The sequence below is a fragment of the Haliotis asinina genome, chromosome 9, assembly GCF_037392515.1.
Source record: "Haliotis asinina isolate JCU_RB_2024 chromosome 9, JCU_Hal_asi_v2, whole genome shotgun sequence".
Classification (NCBI taxonomy): domain Eukaryota; kingdom Metazoa; phylum Mollusca; class Gastropoda; order Lepetellida; family Haliotidae; genus Haliotis; species Haliotis asinina.
Window position 1 is genome coordinate 31,325,100 of NC_090288.1, and position 15,594 is coordinate 31,340,693.

The 15,594-nt window shown below is 37.9% G+C and overlaps 1 protein-coding gene across 4 annotated transcripts in view; it reads right to left on the reverse strand.

The window, feature by feature from the left end:
- Positions 1 to 15,594, reverse strand: part of LOC137295684 (atrial natriuretic peptide receptor 1-like) — a 415,887-nt gene that overhangs the window by 30,101 nt on the left and 370,192 nt on the right. For all 4 annotated transcript variants that reach the window (XM_067827161.1, XM_067827162.1, XM_067827163.1 and 1 more), the window contains 3 exons: positions 8,482 to 8,573; positions 7,890 to 8,028; positions 2,527 to 2,611 (listed from right to left, as the gene is read on the reverse strand). In XM_067827161.1, the coding sequence (XP_067683262.1) occupies positions 2,527 to 2,611; positions 7,890 to 8,028; positions 8,482 to 8,573 (316 nt within the window). The remainder of the gene's footprint in view (positions 1 to 2,526; positions 2,612 to 7,889; positions 8,029 to 8,481; positions 8,574 to 15,594) is intronic.

Below are 15,594 nucleotides of genomic sequence, written 5' to 3' on the forward strand. Positions count from 1 at the left end.
GTTTGGTTGCATGCGATATGTTTGGTGCACAAAATGCAGGGTTTTGACGCATGTGATAAAATTGGTTAAAAAAACTGCACGATTTAATTCCAGAGCTTGAGTGGATAATGATAACATAATAATAACAATAAACATGTTAAACAATAATTCATACACATTCAAATACAAGATCTAAAAACTAAACATAAACGCAATGACTAAATTTAAGGTCATAAATCATTAAGAAAGAAGTCATAAACTGGAAAATAGATATATGTTACCATGCTTCATTCATACATAAATATTCGTAAATCTTGCCCTTTTAGCATCCAAGATACGCATGCGGTTCCCTTTGACTCTTTCGTTTGTGCATGTACTATAGGAATAATGGGTACTTTTGTCAATGTAATACCATGCCTCAAATAATCAATTTTCGTCGTGAGAGATATCTACTAAACTAAACTTTAAGCGAACAAAATATCATATAAGCTCTACTGTAGAAATATTAATATAATATTAATTAATTAATATAATAATAATATATATATAACAAATTTATATAAATGTAGCAAATTATATATATAATTATATAATTTGTTGTTAATATTGTTATTAAATTACATATATAATTATGTAATTTGATACAAGCGTCTATAGGCCACTTGCTGTAATAATCATATACCTGGATATATTAAGCATTCTTGACACTATATGCTCTCAATATGTTTGAGATACTAAAATCTATTTTTGTAAAAGACCTTTATGTTTAATGAAACGATTATCAGTTTCTTCATCATTTCAGAACAATGTTAATGACAATGGCTAATTTCAAAGCTGTGTTTTTCAGATCCTCAAAAAAAAAAAAAAAAAAAAAAAAAAAAAAATTGAATCATGTAAAACAGCGTACCTTTGTCGTACAATTTCTACATAACGTTTAAGCTATCTCACAGAGTAGAATCTTCTCTCTACATATATGTTTCATTACATTTATTGAAACAATATCTCGTCGACCATAACTCTTTATTGAATACACAAATAACTCTGAACAATGTATTATTAGTGGGTTAGTGGAGTTTTTTGAGTTGGAGCTAACAAATTTGCATCTCAAATGGCCTGGTTTGAAATGCTCACTTACGAAGCGTATGGGTTTATTAGGCTGTGTAACGAATTTCATATTTTGTAGGATTCAACTTGAAAGTAACTTACCAGGAATTCCGAAAGCCTTTGCGACCTCTGCGTAGGTCTTGTCCTTTTTGTCCCTGTTATAACAGTGCTTGAATTAAATGTCTTGAACACACTGCCGATCTTGCTACATGCTTAAAGTCTCCAAACGACCCCGGGGTAATCCATTCTGTAATGATTTCACATTACTTTCGGATCGCCCTCCTGGCAAAATGTCCTGAAAACATGTCTTCTTTGCTGACGTCTCCATGGGTGGCTATTTCCTGGGCTACGTATCGACGCAAATAAACGTGTCTTTAATAACACGTGCAAAAACATGCGTGCATTTGCATGCCGGTCGGCTTTTTATGGTAAGAGGTTGAAGGTGCACAGGCAGCCTGCTTTCGATACCTTAGGAAAGAATGCTCTATTTGTATAAAGTACTACACTTTATCTGTTAATGTACCGTTCTTGAATCCATAGAAAAGGCAGTTACACGTGTAAGTGACTAGTCCCATCAGAGTTTATGCATCACCTCAGTGTATACTCTTTTATGTGAGAAATGAATAAGCGTAGTATATGTGGGGACTCCGTCATCGTTTCAGTAACATCATTTTAATCTAGCAGAAGGCAGATGCTTTAAGGCACATTTCCACTTCAAACCCAATATCCGAAGATTATGACCGTATAAAGGTATGTCATGTCATTGTTAACAGTGAATCTAGATTGAATCGCCTTTAGCAATATTCCAGCAATGTCACGGCGGGGAAATGCGCATCTCTCTCTCTCTCTCTCTCTCACACACACACACTCACACTCTCCCTCTCTCTTTCTCTCTCTCTCTCTCACACACACACAGATGGCGATGAAGCACATACCTGCTGATGCAACGAGTGTTTCGACTTGCACAACGTGACCGGGAGGCAGTCTCATGATGACTCCCAAAGCCACTTATCCTACCCTTATCAAATCTCTCCCGCCCTTCCCCACCCCCCGGAAAGCACATACCGCCAGAAGAAGCGATGATTAGGGCTTCCACGGAATGATTAGACCTAACCTCACCAAACGGGATCTTTTAGGATCAAGTCTCACATTGTTGACATGCAGCAATAACAATGACAGGTGAATAGAAACTGTTGAGAAATCAGCAGAAAAGTAAGAACATATTTTGAAATCATCTCGCATGAAAACTTTGGAGGCCAACGGTCGATAGTCTTGCACACAAATGCACATGACAAATGAATAGTATTACCAAATACACGCATGAAGGGAAATCACAAAGCAAAGGGCAATTGAAATATAGAAACATGGTTTAAGCATGACAGGCCACGTGATGATGTGGTCTGTTTCAAGGGATGGGAGAAGAGATGCTGCAAAATTACGTACCTGTAGATGAAGAAGGCCGCGACCAGTACGATAAGAATAATAGAACCCAAGACGATAATCACAATGCCATACTCCGGGAAAGGTTCTGAAACAAGTAATGAAGACATCGTAGCAAACACATTATGAAACAAACTGAAGACAAAACTTTAGGTTCTTCTAAACTTACATGCCGAATTTCTTAAAACTGCGAAAAAATCCACGTTTTAATGTATATTGTCTGAATTAAATTAACATTTCTGGAACTGACATGTAATCAACATATATCATCTTCAAATTTGCGCTTGCATTATTGTATGATCATTGTTATTTTAAAGGTATTTTTTCCTCTACCCAATTTGTGGTACTGTTTTCCTATGAACTACCAACTAGCATGAGAATGGCTAAATATTCCTTAATACACTAGAGGTTGGATAAATATAAAACTGTTTTACTTTTCTAGGATGTCTAACCCGAGGTGGATTCAGCAAGATATCTGAAAAAAGTCAGCTGACTGTTCCACTTAACTGTCTGATCCCGGACGTTAGAGATGTATGAACTAAGTCAAAACGTACTAACATGAGTTGTTTATGGGTTAACTGTTTTACAGTTTATTATCCGGTCAGTGAGTGACTGTCAGTGGGGCCAAACTGATACAGACGAACAGAAGCCATCGTGTCATATTTCTTCCAAAGTGATGACAATGAATTGTACAAGTTTAAAGAAACTTTGACAGCCATCAAGAATAGATGTGGATGGGCCATCCTGTGTTACATCTTGGCCCTGTTTAAATTGTCTCCGTTGTAAAAATGGTATCCTTAGTAACAACGAAATAAACATGTTACCGTGGATACCTTTGTTCACGACGACTTAAACAGGGTCATGATGTTATGACTACTGTTCATAATTACCTCCAAATACGGATTAAGGTAAACTATGAGAGTCTGTGCCTAAATTGGGGTTAGGTGAGACGATGTAACGCTAAAACTAAGAAGGTGGCATAGTTCCGCATAGCAATTGTACATAGAAATGATGTACTGCAAAACGCTGTATCCAAAAATACAAATAAGATATGCTATGGAATATATTCACATGCATCTATAGTATACATTTTCTTTAAGATAAAAACTGCAACTATGTGCAGGATGCACTGACACCAATGCATTTGTCGTGTCGTTTCATCTCATACAATTCGTGATCTACACAATATCATATGTTGGATTAAAGAAGAGAGGAATAATACATCCCCTTGAGGCAACCCTTCACGTCAAATCCCAACAACCAAGGGCCATAAGAGTAAAATGACAGAAAATAACCGGATGCACTTTTCACTCTCACCAGGATTCCCCGAACAGACCAATTCTATCCATTTATATTAAGCCTTAGGATAGCCTGCTTATGCCTTCTCTGGTTGGCGGCCAAAAGAGGTCTGTCTTGTGAAAGGGCCCTTTTGGATTACCTTACAATTCTAAGCTAAGAGGTGCATAGCGGTTTTTATTCCCATTAAGGTAAAATACGAAAAAGGTTATGGATTATATGGAGACATATTGGTCATGTAGCTTGTTCTTTCAAATAAAATCCCATTTCCTGCATTCCGTGTGAGGGTATAAAGTTAATTAACGTGCTTCTTGACAAATGTGTCTGCAGCGTAGACATTCTGGATTTTCCCAATTAATTTAGTGCTGCGTACAAAGTCTTTGAAATAAGAAACGCACATTGTTAAATGAGAAAGTTTTATGTATTCTCTTATTGCCCTGGAAATAATTACTCTAGCTTTCATATCAAAATGTTCGTGAAGAAAAAAACAGCCGCCATCGTGGTGGCATAGTTCACACAACAAGCGATAGAAATCCTTGGAGAGAAATTCCATTGGTGACAGTGTTGGACAGCTTGCCTCCTGAGCGTTTCTATAGCTTCCATCCCACCTTTTATGGCGACACATATAGTGTCACAATAGGCACTTTGTGGTACCCAATATCAAATAAGGGGTACCCGGTAGGATGAGATAGTAAAGCGAATTCTTCTTGGACCTCATCGGTTCAAAGTCTTGCAGGTCTATTACAATTCGATGGCACGCACCAAGAAGAGCGAGGGTGACAGATCTCATGAGACACACGTGTTCACTTCCTGAAACCTGAACTACTGCTCAAAAGGGTCTGAATGAAAAAAAGAATAACGTATTCTTTTTCACCGATATTAGATTAAACCGAATTTAGCCATATCGCTTGAGATAATGTTCTAATCTTTGGATTTAATATCCGTAAGGAGACAAGTGGCTCCCCATTCAAATACTTTAACCAATGCCCTTTAAAGACATTTACAAGTGTTTGATAAATATTAATCTCACTTCGTATTTGCAATCTTGGGACAAAATATTTGAGTGCACACCTTTCGTAATTCTTTAGGCTCATCAAAAAGCAATTCAGAAATGTATTAGCTGTCATTGTTGGGAGTGAAGTTCAATATCGGAAAATCTAATCTTTGCTCCCAGTCCAGACACAAATGAAAGACGGACTGTTTTATGAACAGACATTCATTTTGATATTCATGCTTTTCATTTTTGTTTAAGTGTTTTCAACTGTTACATGCTGGTTACGCGGATCAGGAAAGCCTGACCGTGTTCTGAGATAGAAGTGCATTTCTGTATTACTATTGATGAAAAGGAATAATACTGTCATCAATAAGAATTGATACAAGATTGAATTGATACAAGACTGATACGTTCTGAAATATCAGGGTTTAGTTCAGGGTAACATTTTCTGCATGATAGTTGTCCTTCTGATTAAATATGAACACTTCAGAAAAAGTGTGACACGAGTACATAGATTGAAACACAACACATACTGCAGCAATTAGTTTTACACAAAACGATTTCAGATGAAAACACAGTAACCGTGAATATGTCTGATTTTAACAATGGTTTGTCTTTTATATGACAACTACTGATGAAAATTGAATAAACTAACAATGCCTTTGAGATCTTAACAATTACCTAAGATAACAGTGTCTTTGTGCATGAGAACCTGTTCCCATGGCGTCTGAAAAGCTTGCATTGGCGACTTTGCAATGCTATATTGTCGCCAGCGAAATTAACCTCTGTTTGAAGTCACATAATTCTGTGTAACACTAGACGAAGACCTATATCAAGTCCATCAAGAATTGTGATTTATTCTTTGCAAATACGACTTCATTTCAAATATACAAGTATGCAAAGTACACGTTCATAAATCTTCATAGTATCAACGTTTTGTCGAGAGCTGCATCTAAATGTGCGACAATTTTAACACACTTTAACAGCGTCCATGTGGAATACCGTACATGTAAATCTGTTTGTCAATTCGCCTATGGGCGTGTTAAAATAACAAATCAAAACAAACTAAGCCTGTTTTCAGGGATAGTGTCTTTATCGGTTAGCATGTTATTTTTTTAGTTTGCTTGTTTAAAAATGAGTGATGATGCATTGTTCCTACAGGAGTCAATGCGCGGTACTTGCAATTTCGCTCTTCTAAAAGTAGAAAATGAATTTGATAAAGAAAGTATCTTTTCTTAATCCTGTGGGTGTCCTAGGAGGAATACACTATTTTTACCGGTGTACACCTTACCCCGCAGTAAACTTTACCCACACGACTACAACGTTCCCCAAAGGTAAACTTTACCTAACCGAGTACACCTTACTTCCATGGTAAACTTTATACCCATCCTAGTACACCTTATCCACCCAGTACTTTTCAACCTCCTCACTGCACCTCAACAAATCACCAACCCATGTTTTTACACTGTACATAACAAATTTATGGATAGCAACTTCTTTTATTCGCGAGAGCGACGTTTCGGTACAGATTCTTGTCAAGCATAAATGGAACATGAAGAGGAGGGTAGATTGTTCTTATGTTGTTCTCTTTGTTACATTGTTCCTTTTAAGCTTGACAACGGCACAAGAATCTGTACTAACATTCCGAAATTTCTTCCTAACGAACAAAAAAAGTAGATATCCATGAAGCTAGGTTTATATTGTACTTCCCGACTTCTAAAATGCCACTCTTAAGAGTTACACTGTGATTACCATAGTACATCTTACCACAACACTGCATCTTGAACATGACACATTACCTTACATTACAAACATCACAAATACATATTTCTGTGTAAACACATTACAAATATTTGTTTTAATCATACATAAAATGAACTTTAACGCACATTAAACCGTGATCGAAACACATTTGGTATGACTCCGGTTATATTCATCATGTCAATCCCACATTAATGCATCATATTAACAATGAAACAAACGTGTCAATATCCCATCTATGGTTTCTCAATTTGCTGTAGCCTTTTCTTTTATCCCCTAAATGAGAAAAAGGAATGTGCCTTTCAGTCATTCATTTAGGAACCCTCGTTGAAATTCCGAAAAAGTACGGTCTTTAGTAGACACAGGATGCAGATTTCATGTTGAAATTGGAAATCATGTGTTGGTTTTCAAGAGATTGATGTTGCAATTTCAATAATATTCTATGACAAACGATCCCCCAATATCACTAGTTTCAGGAACCACAAACACCTTAATCTTCCCATACGCCACTTTCATATAAGTTGTCCGATTACAGAAACATGTTGGTGATATGAACGTGAACTACTCGAGGCTGCTAAGATCCATCATACTGCAGCCATCTAAGGGGTCCAATAATCACAGGTGGAGCCTTTATCGTTGACAAGAACAACCTCCGTGGGTTGTTCGGATATGACCCAACAGCCTGCTACCAACTGGGAGCACACAGGTATAATCACCATCGATGGTGTCGAAGCGCATGACATGTTATGGGCCCAAAGGGATGATGAACCTGATGATTGTCTTCCGGAGTGGGTTACGTCAGTGCGTGGTGTTGACATGGACAGTATGCTTGATTGTAAAAAGGGGAACCCTAATCGGAATAAACCGATTCTCTCCTAACGAGTCATTCAAACTTCTGCGTGGAAAGTTTGTTGTCCCCGCTGACAGGTCTTCTGACAACGTGGCCATATATGTAAGAATCTCAACTTAAATTGTTTTGACCATAGGACGTGGTTTAAAGGGATATGTCTAAATGGAATCTGTCTAAAACCCGAAGATAGTGTAGTACTGAATTCCAAGGCATGTTGAAAATCCTCACTAAGAGAGAGAGATTGAAAGGTTACAATCACCCTCAATAAATTCAAAGAAGTTCCATCTTGATCATGACAGAAAGTACTAAAACAAGTGGAACGATTCTCGAAACCCCCAAAGACGTGTCTTAAGTTTTACATTAGTATGCGTATACATGACTCGCAGGAACAGGAGACAACTGAAAGTGTTTAGCATTCAAAGTCATCCTTGACGACACTAACAGTGACTTAAAACGTCAACTCACCATCAGGCGGGCATTTGGAACCGTCAAATCCACAATCAGGGGTGTCTGGAGGGGGACTGTTCCTGCCTCCCGCCCAGTGAATGGACTTGTGCTCAACTGGCTCATACTGTTTCTTGTTGCCATAGTAATTGGCCACAACCTGCAAACACATAAACAGTGACTTTTGAAGTTTTGTTAACGTCAGCGTGAGCTCATTGGGAGTAACGACATTTTCTGCACAGTCACCACGAGCGGACTCTAACGTTAGCCCTGGTTCCATAAGAATAAACACACCTCAGGATAGCTTTTGCTGAACTGATAACATATGAAATGACCGACATTTGTCGCTTCAAGCATGCATCAAGTTCACAGTTTTACTCAACAATACTCTTCCTCACACATTTTATAATTTTATAATGTTTATTTTAAACAAACAGTTTTCAGATGATAAGCTGAAACTCTTAACCACATAAATACAAAAGAGTACATCTGAATGCAAATTAGAAGTACGTTCCTATCTTGTATATGTAGCCTTTGGATGGAAATAACCAACCATTACATATTAAATAAATATATTAAACATGAATTATATCAAGCATAAATTATTACATACCTCAAACGTATCAGTGTCAGGGTTAAGATCAAGTAGCGAATAGTCAGCATTCCTGTCCCCATTCTGATCTATACTGACAGTGCCTGTTATACCTGAAAAGCAATTAATAACATTCATTAAAAATTCATGCGACGAAGCTCTTTCCACACCCATTAGAAATCTCTTCTAGCAGAGTAGATTTTACAATGCCAGCTATATCAGATGTTTATTAAAAATGTTTGCCTAGCAACTTTGCGTCTCTTTAACTGAGCTTACTGACATTTACCTTAAACATTTCGTCTTTGGAACGAAAATACTTTTTAGAAATCTCACTAAAGTTATTTACACATCAGAGTAGCATATATAGATAATGAATTTAAGTCACGTTTTATGTAAATCCATTAGATATTTGCACTTTACAATTTGCCCTGGAACATTTCTGATTAGTAACATTCTTACTTTACACAACCTATAACCTGCAACACATAGCATGGCAATCTCCTCATAGCATCCGAGCACCGAGCCACCGATGTCTAATCACAAGTTGATTGAAATCATGTGTCTCAGTACCCCACATGTGAAAGTCCCAGAAATGGCACGTCCACGTGTCTGTTATCAATATCCATAAAGCTCGCAGTTGGATTGTAAAAGTGGGTGATTGTTTCCATAATCTTAAGACATTTTACAACTGTACCACATGTATAGATTTCTTCTGCAAATCATCAAGGAGTCATACAAGCAGGCTGCATTATTTTTAGTCTGTTGAGTTAGCAATAAAGTGCATGATTATTTCCAGAAGCATGCACTACAACTGTTACACAATCTTGACAAGTGCCATCGTCCAAAGTAGATCATACGTACGCTGTCACACATACATGGCTAATTAAAAATGCATGACTACAATGGAGGTATCTCTTAAATCACTGCAACTGTGAGAAGGATATAATCGTCCATTTAATTATACAAACTCTTATGTGTTCGGTAGTGTAATTGATACTGCATATAACTTGGGTATGAGTTTCATTTGCAAAGATGCATTTAGAAATAGGTAAACTGGATTTAAAATGGACATATAACTTTGAGGTTGTTTCAACATCCTGAGGTAATTGTTTTCACCTAATTCGATAGACTTGTACCGTTCTGAGCACAGAGGCTAAGACTGTCATATATCTATCAGAGGACACTTGGGGAAATACCCTGCAAGGAGCTGTCATGTTTCAAACCATACTACAATTTCACACTCACGCGGTATCATGGTGCAGAGATCTGCTGAATAACCTACTTGAAGATAAGTGTGTATGTGCCAATTTGATTACAACGTACACATCTTCCTTAAATGTGTTCAGACACATGCAGCTAAGGTCCGCAGAGACGGTTGTACAGCTTTTCTGCAATTGACTTAAACGGCAAGTGATGTGAACTACTGATGTCGGTGGCTACACTATGTCTAAGACACATGGCCATGCCAGCGCCTTAAGATATGCATTGCATTAAATGATTCTGGCCCGACCACCTGAGCCAGGCGCTTCAACAATGGCTTCTTGAACTGTGGATTTGATATCCAAGGCTACTGGTAATGAGTGCACGTTTATGTTTAAAAACATAAATTTTGACAACTCACAGTAGACATGCGGCAGTGATTTGAAGAACACATTAAACTCAAAATGATTGTATTCATTGTTGTTCGGACGGCTGCCATGTAGCTGGAATATTGCTGAATGCGGCGTAAAACACAACCCACTCATTGCTGTTCGAAAGTAAATACTGGACGATAGTATGAACTTTCCTTTACAGAAAACTACTTGGAGAAGAATATTAAACTGAGTGTCATTTACGCTGATGGATAATCCCTGTACAACGACTGTACAGCTTTAAGACACACATACACGCACGCGTACGCGCACGTTCACTCACACACGCATGCATACACTCATGCATTGTTGTAGAGAGCTTACGTCATCTGATTATTATGTCAGTTTTCATCACACCAGTATATCTTGTGCACTTCTGATTTGGTATCATGTGCATATATTAATGGTGAGTTATCTACACACGAATCTCTGATAGATATTTAAATAATGATTATTCGATATGAAAAATCACATAACTGAAACTGCCATACTTAGACATGCATAATATCACGTAAACGAATGTTTCCAATTTACTTAACACAAGTAGAATGCCGTCTGCATTTAATTATCTTGCACATAGATTTAACTTGCAACACAGCAACACCAACATGTGATAAGGTACATCACTGGGCTTAGAACGCCATGATCAACTAAAGGCGTTCCTCCCACACACATCAGACCAGATGCATCGGCACTTATGAAGAAAAAAGGTTACACATTTTCACTGTTGTCAGATGTTGCACCACCTGCGATAAACAGCGTATTCAATTGGATGAGTGTATGTCCCGATTTTTACTGAAACAAACGCATTATTTACTCACTTCGGAACACGATGCTTCATTTTAGGACAAAGGCTTAACCATTTACAGATTCAGTCTACTAACAACAATTTGAAGGTTGTTTGGAGTTGATAGATTTTGTTTATTTGTTACTAGATGTTGGAAAAGGGTGAAAGCTTCTCGCAAATGCTGTTGCAATATAATATAAACCTGTATGACATAATTTCAGATGTCAAAACTGGAAAATATTCAATCTCAATTTCAGCGGCTGTATTGATGGCAAATAACACTGGCGAAAAGTGTCTGCAATGACAATAGGCGTCGTGGATAAGGGTAGGTATATGAAAGCTATCGTTCATATTTGTGAAAAGAATCTTGGATGGAATTCATATAGGCAATTAACATTGGAAAAACTCAAAGATTGTTTCCAATTCCATTACATTCAGCTTACGTTGCCTTCCATCTCAGAATAAGAAGCAGGTCATTGTGATCGTGTTCACATTTGCTGCCAATTCTCGATCAATGAAGGATCACATCATTATGCTTTGTGTTTTCCTTTAAAAAATGCAAATTGCTCAAGGGGATAAATCAGAATGAAACTATTGTTCTGTTACTTCAACAAGGCAAGTGTTCACGTCAGTGATGACAAACAAGTGTTCGCATCTCAATCCTATCCCTAATCATTAGTTCCGAGTAACAAATTCCGGCAGGAACAATTACTGGTTGGGACTACAATATCCCATATAATGTCAACACCACATATTTTTTTTGCAATACATAATTAAACAGGGAGAAGGCTATATCTCATAAACATTTAATTTATCTTCCGACATTTGCGTTAATAAGAATGGAAACAGTTGTGTTCATATGTATGTAGGTGTTTGCCTAATGTGCGTCACTGATAGTATATCATTGACAAGCAAAACATCTTTTGTAATGGTTGAAAGCGGAAGGATTACATTACATTACAATTCTAGTCGATCAGATACAGCTCTCATCAAACGTAGTACACAGCATCCTCTAAAGACGAATTGTAAACGACTCACCCAACATATGATACTAGTATATATCATATGTATTCAGCTGACGTATCATTTGATGAGGGTTGACGTCTTTTAAACTTAAAAATATATGTTTTTTCTCGACAATCTGATGAAAGCTGGATCTGATGTAATCCTCAAACATACCAAAAGATGTTTACTTGTCAACTAAAAAGCGGCTATAGAATTCTATTTCTGATTGAAAAACACACGAACCATTAGGAAACAGAAATCAGCAAATTTGCGTATCCTGTTATACAAAAATTACGACTATCACTGGGCATGCTCCAATAAACTTGCAGCTGGGAAGGTACAGCTGGGGACAAATAATGTATGACATCTTTTGAACTAAGATTTTGCGTAAAAATTCAGTGTGCACGAAACTGAAATACTCCTCTTTGAACTCATCAAATATAGGACAGTTACATTATCGAGTGAAATTTAAATTTTCTAACTTAAACAGATTTCCCCATAATGGTTGAGAAAAGGACAGCTAGTCGGACGGACAAAACCTGTTCCCGTATCCCCAGCCCTATTGAGTAAAGGAGCATATCATTATCATTATTATTATAGAATATTTTATCATTATAGAATATTTATATATATAGATCTAGCGCACAAATCCATGCAACTAGTGTTTGCTCAAGGCGCTGGTATTTGTTTCCTCGATCATTGGACGTCAATCTCTACGTCACACAGTATTACCAACCTCAACTCACTGGGGAGTATAAAACTCTTGCTGACACTAGCAGTTTCTAATTATACTTGACTCTCATTTTCCAGTTGAACTTTTCATGTTGTCATTCACTAAACATCCACTAAAGCCATAAAGTCATGAACCTTGCCCAAGTGCCGGTGCGTCCGTGTCAATGTAACACGGAATCCAGTATTTACATGGTAATTGCAAATATGGTGGCTACAATATTCGTGCGATTAACACGTCACATTGTATTTATCCATATATACATTGGAAGGATTTACACGTTCGACAGTGAAAGCTTAGGCATATTATCACATCGTGATTCTTCACTGAACCACATGTATGATAGCAACAGGTCACATTGTGTCACACGAATGGATGTGCTTATTGGCATTTGGTTGCAGTTTTCTTCAGGCTGCCTTAAGGAATTTGAGCAAGCCATATACACAGATGTGAAATCGTTTTCCTTGATGAATTGCATGCAGAGAGAGAGAGAGAGAGAGAGAGAGAGAGAGAGAGAGAGAGAGAGAGAGAGAGAGAGAGAGAGAGAGAGAGAGAGAGAGAGAGAGAGAGAGAGAGAGAGAGAGAGAGAGAGAGAGAGAGAGAGAGAGAGAGAGAGAGAGAGAGAGAGAGAGAGAGAGGCGCACACACACAACTATATGCATCCAAGCAATACTTACGCTCATCGATTAATCTGATGTCTGTGTCATATCATGAATATTGTACGAGAGAGTGCTTATGTCTTCAGCTGTTGCACCCAAGGGTGTGGACGCTGGTTCTCAAATGAATTCTGATAAGCAGTTATGAAAATGCCACCGAAGTGTCTTTTCATTTTGATTGTTTATGTCAGCAAAATTTGAATTTAATCAAAAGTCCTGCCATGTAACTTCGTCCTTTAAATATTTTAGACCAGGAAATCCTGTGACTGGTCACTGTGAGCAACGGAATCGGGTACAATGGCACCTGGAAACTACGTATACCCGGTCCATCTGGTTGCTTTCAACAACCAGCTCTCTCTCTCTCTCTCTCTCTCTCTCTCTCTCTCTCTCTCTCTCTCTCTGTGTGGGGGTGGGTGGGGTGGGGTGGGTGTGTGGAAAGAGGGGATCGTGGGGAACTCTTGTGAGTAACATGCAGTTAATATTGGGTCGTAATAGTTCAGTCAGGTGAGATTCAATGTCAACATTAATATATTCTAATTAAAAGGAATTTCACACGACTGTAAATCAGTACAATCATCAATTATTTTATACTCCTGTCGTTGAAGAAAATATTTAGGTGATTTGTCACCAAATTCAGTTATCAATGAAATTTAATTATCGAAAATTTGCCAAAGAAGCACAAGCAATTAACAATCGAGTGAACATACTGAAAAGAGTAGAAAACTTGGCTTCCTAAGTGGAAAACTGTTAAATCCTTTTTGACGGTTATTCTGATCAAAAAGCGTGAACATAATTAATTTTGTGTAAAATCTTAACGGAGATATAATCAAACGCTTGAAAATCGATTTGTCCACAGCGTATGCAAATACACCGTGAAATCTAAATTCTAAGAGACGGGTTTTCGCATTCAGACAAAATGCATATTTTTATCTGCAATATGTCACTGCGTTAATCAAAATTGGTAACAAAATGCACCCACTAAAAGCATGTGTAAGCCCCTGTGAAACGTAGTGTCAGTTCGTGACTTCACTATCTTAAGAATGTCCATAAAGAACCCGTGAAAATACTGAAAACGTTCAACTTGCGAATAATCTTCAGACAGAACATGTGTGCTTAACCCTTTCATGTAGGGTCCACTGACGCATTCTAGTACAGTGGTGGCGACCTAGTGTTTGCTCGTCATGCCGAACACGAGTTTGACTTTCACATGGGTGCAATTAATGAAGACCCTTTCTGGTGTATCATGAAGTCTATGACTGGAACATGGACAAGACGGCGTAAAACACGTTCACTCAATCACTCTTCCTAGCATTTCGTTACAGTGAAGCTTTTATATCATCTGTTGAATGAGGCGGTCTTTTTCATACTTTTTTCAGCCCCAAAATAATCACATATGTTGGAAAAAATCACAAATGAATGAAACAAAGGGGAAGATCGATGAGAGTGATTAAATGCCGTTTTACGCCGTTGCAAACTTTCAATAACGGTGGCAGTTCGACAATCAGGATGAGGTTCTTTCAGTAAGACCTCTTCAGTACTCCTTACCTGCAAGTGTTCATCGATGTTACACCATTAAAGAGGTTGCTATTTATGTATGGGAAGACAACTCGCATGTATGTATGCTGATGAAGTAATTAGAAAATGCTGGATATAACAACTAGCATAACGCGACTAAGTACTAAGCACTAAGCACTGCAATTATTGATAATAAACCTATAGTTTAAGGATCTATATCTGTAGACAAGGTCATTTGGATGCTAAGATACACAAATGACATGGCAATTAATCACACATGCCATAGGGTATGATGTAGGTTACATAAAGTCACATCTGAGATGTTACTGCAGATAGCACTATTGTAATTAACTGAATCGCTTAACCAACACATTACAGAAATAAGGCAATGCTACTTGTTTGAGCCTTCTTTATATCACCAATGCCCTCTGCTCTCTTGGCCCAGAACGTGTCCTCTCGATGTACTCTCTTATCCTCAAGCCAACGCCTCACCATGTCAGGCAGACTTCAGGAAATCATGCATCGCTATGAAGGGCCTTCAGGCCCCTCGACAGAAATGCTCAAATCAGTGAAATATCAATATCACTTAACCCGAGATGCATCCTAGCAACCGAAGCATATTGACGAATGGGCATCAGGGTTTAGACGCGCCTGTCTCTTGGGTTCAGAAATGACCCTAATCATTTCATCCCTGTTCTGCAGCGACACTGGTTCTTTAAGGAATCTAGTTTGATACAAGATGTTAAATCACTGAGATATCATAGTGGTTGTGTCCTCCCGGTCGATAGAAGAGAATTTATATGTAAGTAC